This window comes from Mastigoproctus giganteus, chromosome 3 (assembly GCF_048544385.1).
Source record: "Mastigoproctus giganteus isolate SK-2022 chromosome 3, ASM4854438v1, whole genome shotgun sequence".
Classification (NCBI taxonomy): Eukaryota; Metazoa; Arthropoda; class Arachnida; order Uropygi; family Thelyphonidae; genus Mastigoproctus; species Mastigoproctus giganteus.
The window spans coordinates 253,161,337-253,167,965 of record NC_143577.1 but is presented as its reverse complement, the minus strand read 5'-3'; the positions used below and the strand labels follow the sequence as shown (position 1 = coordinate 253,167,965).

The window sequence follows — 6,629 nt, the reverse complement described above, 5'->3', positions numbered from 1 at the left end:
GGAACGAGACTATTGCCTCGTGAAACCTCTTTCCATAAGAGTAAGCGGACTTATTGAAATTTTGCAGGCTTATTCAAAAAAGCAATAACAATGGAAGCTGTTTTATGCGCATGCGCAATCATTAATTTGAGTAAGTTTTTGATTACTTATTACAACAAAGTATTTTGTGATAACGTACTTTTTTTAAAAAAATGAAATTAAAATATACATATTGCGTTTTGTGACCAGAGCTTCGATTTGTACGCTTAAATAAACAGGCCATAAAATCCATTCCCCCTTCGAAGAGGACAGCCGAGTGATTACGTGCAATTATGGACTAAATTCTGTTTACATTTTGATAAAGTACGCACAGTAATAAACGTAAATTACAATTATATTTGACTGGATTTCAAAGCAAATCTAAAAGTTTACCAGTGTCGCCATCTAGTGAGAAATACGAACACTAAAACTTGGAAAGTCGTCAATAAGTTTAAGAAATCAGTGAAAACTTAGATTGAGGATATTTTTAAAATTTGTCCAGCGAAGGAAATATTAATAGTCACGTTTCTCTGCAGATGGCGCTGTGTTGGAAATAGCTCACAAAATATTTTAAATGCAGCATTTTAGCTATTTTCTTATGACCTGTAAGAGGCAAAAGTTTTCTAGTCACACAGTGACTATATAGGTGGATGGAAGGGGGTTACCAATCGTAATTAACTTTATTTATTCCCTCTTGCACTTTCTACCAATTGCCTGAATAATATCGTGTAAATTTTTTGACTTCTTTAACCGTCTAAGTTAATGTGATCGACGGTAGATGGCGCCACAATGCACTACATCGATATCGACTGATTCTTTTCTAATTTTCTTATGAATTACTTCATTCTGAGGTTTATATTTCATGAGGGAATGCAACACACACATTGCACCCATGAGGAAGACGATTATTAATTTATACCCTATTTATAGTTGTCCTTTCAGACTTTTTCAAAATTTTGCAATAAAGAATAGAAATCATGACTAGTGCTGCCATCTGATGTCAACAAATACAAATAGCAGCGAACAGATTTATTAAACATGGGAATGAATCCAAATCTCCTTTCCTTTGGTTGTTATGATGTAAAATGTTTCATTAAGCTAATCGATGGTGCATACTTCGTTAGACCCGTGATCCGATAAATGTATGTGGGTATGTTCATGGTGTGCAAATTCGCTTGTCTTTACAGAGAGGCCTACGCAGTCTCTACATTCGTGCGTACTATATGTATCCCGATGTCCCACTTTGCTGTTTTGCAAAGTGAACAGGAACGATGGGTCCTATACTAAGGTCCCACAAACTGAGAAAGAAAAAAAAAGTGCCACAAGGCATTAAATAAGTAAATAACCTCTTCATCAGTGACTCATATATATGAGTCACGAGTTCGCAATTTGCATGCGCGCTACGCAGACTCCCGTGTTGCACTGCCAGTTCGGCAGTTGCGTCCAATTTTCTTGTTTATACTTCGGTCAGTGGAGTTTACAATAAATCATCAATACAAACATTAATCGTATTAGCAGTCATGGGCTTGAAACCCGGTCCACTCAAAGAGCCCTGCTATTGCATCCTCGCTCCTGACCACTCGGCTACGTTAGAACCTATAATTATTACTTTTTATGATTATTATTTTAATAATTATTACTTTTTAAATGTGGTCACTCTAGCGGCCTAGCCCATACCGAATTGAAAAATCTGCCCAGTCTTTTCTGTAGTGCATTGTGGCGCCATCTGCAAGTCACAGAGTATACTATATCCTTCTGTTTTGCGATTTTAAGCTCTCACGATCCATGATCTTCTTTCATTGTTAAAAAATAACTATGGCAGTATATGTGGGCAGCTATGTGTTAAATATTTTTCTACACTAAGTAGTTAAAAGTTGGGAAATCATTTTTATTTAAGAATTCTGTTTCTCGTCGCTTCTACTTTTCATGATTTTTTTTTATTATTATTTTTAATTTTTTTAGAGAGAGGCAGAAATAACTCTAGAACCCTCTGGGTCCACAAACTGTTCCCTAATGGAAAGAGGTGATTTTTTTTTAAAAATATATTCCACAAATTTCAGTTTCATTTTCATATTTCTGGTTAAGCATAAGGTTGCTTTAAGGCAGTTGGATTTATTTGTGTCATAATATTTTTAAAAATGCTGTAAAAATATCCTAAAGTCAATACACACAGTCCGCATCACTGAGTAGTTGAGAAAATTGAATATCTACTGGATTCGTGCATCGCAGTTGGGGCCTTATGAAGCAGAAGTGTGTTATTTAACGAGGGGTCAGTAGTTCCTAACTGTGGAGGTTTGCTTTCGGGTTGTGCCAGTTTGGGACTGCCATTTCATGAAGGGCCTTTGTATTCATTCAGCACACTAATACTAAATTTTGAATTTTAATGGACGGAGTTGTTTTTGTGATTATTTAAGGCAACTCCGATAGGATGCGTCGGTGTGTAAAATGCGTATGCTCTAAAGTTCGGTTTGTCTGTTTTGAAGGATGGATGGAAAGCCAAATTTCTAGTGAGAAATTCGTGTGCTACTTTGATGGTAGGGCTAAGGTTAAGGTTAATTCATTAATGAGTACGAATGGATCTTTATTTTTGTCTCTTCTGGTTCTAGGGACATATGAGACAGCAAATTGACAGGTTATAACCTGTCAATTTGCTGTGCCAGGAATATTTATCATTAGTTTTGGTTGTAGTGTCATAAGTTGTTACTAGATGGCAGCACTAACACTCCTTCGAAAGTTTAGCGCACATTAATGTGGGGCTTTGCCGTTTAAGCTACACGAAAGAGATTTCATGAGGGGGGGGTGGGGGGACAGCAATAAGAAAACAGAGCGGCACACGGGAAAACAAACTAGACTAGAATGCCCGAACAGCATGTACACACGCACACGGAATGCACTCACCCCACACAGACGCACAGAATACACATAAAGAGAGGCACAAAAATAAAACAGACGCGCACTACTTTTTTTTTTCCTTCTTCCAAATCCCCGAAATCTAAGGTATGCCCGAAAGTGCCATCTGGTGGCCGTTAAAGAAGGCATCTCATTATTTATAATATATATATATTTATTTATGTATGTATGTATATTATATATACGTGTCAAAGGTTGTAAGGACCCGAAACACACACACACGCACGCACACGCACACACACACGCACACACGCGCACGCACACAATAATTAACAAGAAAAAAGCTGGAAATGGTGTCCAAAAAGTGGGCATTTTCGGATAAACAGACAACGTGTATAGAATGCTTTGTCGCTGTGTGTAGACTGAATAACATTACTAATACTGGATGAGTCACTGGCTTCTTGCTCGAGTCTCTAAGGGGGACTAAATAAGGGGCCAACGAAACGAAAGGGAACTGAGTGAAAGTTTTGATCTTCGTTCCTACTAGCCTAGGAAACAACAAAATAACGAAGCAATTCTTATTATTTACAGGAAAAACATCCTTCCCAAAGTGGAAGAAAAAAATGCTAGTGAAAAAGGTTCGGAAGATGTTTTAAAAGCGTTACGAGACAGGCGCGCGCGGATCCGCAGGCAGGCAGGCAGGCACGCACGCACTCGTACACTCACGCACACACACAGGCGCTCGCTGACTCGCTGGCGCACGCGCGCGCCGTGAACGAAATGTACAAAAAAGGTGGGTTTGCTACGTCAACACGAGGCGTGTTGGCCTATTGTGCTCTCTGCTCCGATCTACGTAACCTTCAACCGTCCGGCTGGTCGAGAGGCTCGAAAAGGAGGAAGGTTGAGTTATAAGCTCGTGCTCTTTGCGATTGGTTGGTCGGGTGTTTCTCCGAGGCTGACAGAGACGTGGGGGAGAGAAAGGGGTCAGACAAGAACGGAAAAAGCGCGTGATATCACACTTTGCTCTCGGGCAGCCTCAGTCGAGTCATAAGGCCACTCATCCACCGGGACCCCGCAATGCGAAACACCCTCAGAACTCCCAGTCCTCGTCTTCCTTCTCGATCCTCCGCTGCAGCTTCTCGATGTTCTTTTTCCTGGACTCGGCGTCTTCCCACGTGTCCTCGGGCTCACTGTCCATCCCCCTCTTCCTCCTTTTGTCGCCCCCATTCGCCACATCGCTGTCCTCTTCGGCCGTGTCCTCGGGGGCTTTCTCAACGTCCGTGTCCCCGTCGTCGGGCGCGTTGTTTTTGTCGGCCTCCGTGGCCGCAGAAGAAGCGATGACATCATCGTCCGGTGCTGGCGCGGGTTCCACGTGCACAGTTTCTTCCCTCTGCGCCAGCAGCAGGTCAAAGTCCTCCGTCTGCCGCACACACACGCCGTTGATGATCTGTTCCGAGTCGCCGGCTGACCTGTCCACGTCCACCAGGTCGTCGTCGTCCTCCTCGTCGTCGTCGTCCTCGCTCTGCACGTCGCTGTCATGCGAGAGTTCGAGTCCTGGGTCGACCCATTGGGGCATCGCGGGCTTCCGGCGATTGCTGCTGCCGCTGCCTCCCCCACTGGGTCGTAGCTGCTCCTGGAACTGCCGCTGCGCGTGAGGGGAGAACACTTGCCGCTGCTCGTCGACGGACTCGCGGTCGCTGCCTTCGGTGATCACCTGGTCCTGAGAGAGCGACAACGACAGGTTAGAGTCCTCGTTGACCTCGCTGTTCGACCTTTCGTCCGTGCTGCTGCTGCCCGCCGTGTCTGCCTTCGACACACCAGTGCTGCCACCTCGTGAGTGATACTGACTAGACATGCTCAAGTCCAAAGTGCCCATGTCGTCTCCCGAAACCGAGAGGGGAGAACAGTTCCTGTAAGGGGAGTACACGTACCCCATTCCCCCGTACATGCTGCCGGAGTAGCTCGATGGATTTCCCTTCTCTCGGCACCGCTCGGCGAGACGCTGATTGAGGAGGATGCGATACTGAACCGGGTCAAAGGTGAGGCCTTCCCTCACCGAGAGCAGCAGGCCACCGCTGGGGCAACTGCCCGTGCTGCCCCCGCCCGGCGCAGGTTCACTGGGCTTCTGGTCGTCGTTCCGGGTCGGCGAGTTGTGCTGCTTCATCCGCATCCTGTGGTTGTGGAACCAGTTGGTGATGGTTCTCACGGAGAGGTTCAGCTCGGTGGCCAGGAACTCGATGGTCGCCGTGCTCGGATACGGGTCGAGACTGAAGGCCAGTCGGAGGGCTTCCTTCTGCTCCTCGGAAAACAGCACCCTCGGTTTCTTGGCCGGTGGGTAGGGCGAGGGAGGGGCGAAGTTGAACTGGTACATGTGATTCTCCATCTGACTTCTCGGGGTATCCAGCGGGTCTCCCGTGTTCCGTCGGCGCTTGTTTGCTGAAAAGAGCAAAAGAGGAAGTGATCAGAACCCACAGGGGGCCATCGAGTGCTAACATAAGAAAAAAACATCGGCGTTGCACACGCCACAAAATAAGAAAAGTGGCCACAACGCATTAGCATAACTTATGACATCATTAATCACCTTAAAATGCTGACGTTATGCGCCGTTCGCCCCGAGACTTTAAAACACGATGCACGCCACATTAACATAATTTATAGAACACACCCCTGAGCAACACGAACCCACATAACTTACGTGCACGCATCATTCCGATTTTCAAACAAAATTCCAAACGTCAGGATACCAGCAGGGGCACGTTCCAATCATTTGAAAAATCTAAAAAACAAACCTCCCCCACCCACAATCGAAAATTAAAACCCTTCGTTTTGAGGCACCACATCTCCCGGGGATGTGGCGACAGTTGTGTCATAAGATGCTAATGCTCTGGACGATAATTCCAGTAAGAATTTGTAGTTATGTCTTACAGGAATTATTTCGGATAAAAATGGCAAAAGTACAGTAAGACGGACTTTGTCTTTAGGACAATAGAAGAACAAATAAACTTATAGAAAGTTATGTTATAAAAATATATTTGCTGCAAGATATTGTTTTCTTAGCGTCTTACCCATATTTCCTGATGTAACTTTGTAACTTTAAAGTTGTGCAAGGTTCTAAAGATCCTTCTATACCCTGTTGTCGAATACCGAAGCATTTAGCTTATGATCAGTAGGAGAACTGTGGAATTCCTAAATCTGTAGTCGTAGGAGGAGCCTTCCCCCACCACAGTATCCAATGCCCGTTTCTAATTCCATAATAGAAAGAGCTAAAGTTCAATATTTTCATCTCCTGCACTCCTATAATAATCAAATGGACAGTCAAGGAGAATTTTTCTCTTACTTATCACTTTGACAATATCAGGATCAATAGGATATCCCACCCCGAAAGCTGCGTACGCTCTTATCAGATCGGCAGGAGAGCCTCCAGAATATCCGCTATCTGCTTATTTCTCCTGCACTTCTAATATCAGGCCTAAGAGGAGAGATCTGGACTACATCTGTTTCGTGCTCATAACAGGATTAGCAGGAGAGCTAAAGCATCCTATATTCTTATCTCCAACACCAATATCAGCATCGGTAGGATTTTATTCTGTTAAGCGCCCTCTCTCGGAGGTCCATCCTGCACTTCTATAATAATCAACAGGAGAGCCAAGGAAGGAAAATTTTTCTTTTTTTCCCCTCTCCTGTACTCATATGAGAACTCTAGAGTGCATGAGAGTCCTACAGTATCCTATATATTTGTTACTTATCTCTTGAACTCATAT

General features: G+C 44.2%; 1 protein-coding gene across 4 annotated transcripts in view; it reads right to left on the bottom strand.

Annotated features, from left to right (window-relative positions):
- Positions 1 to 1,972: 1,972 nt before the first annotated feature.
- The window catches only part of LOC150089039 (homeobox protein cut-like 1), a 537,440-nt gene continuing 532,783 nt past the window's right edge, over positions 1,973 to 6,629 (bottom strand). For all 4 annotated transcript variants that reach the window (XM_090369790.1, XM_090369791.1, XM_090369794.1 and 1 more), the window contains one exon: positions 1,973 to 5,304. In XM_090369790.1, coding sequence (XP_090225916.1) covers positions 3,959 to 5,304 — 1,346 coding nt within the window. In that variant the 3' untranslated portion in view covers positions 1,973 to 3,958. The remainder of the gene's footprint in view (positions 5,305 to 6,629) is intronic.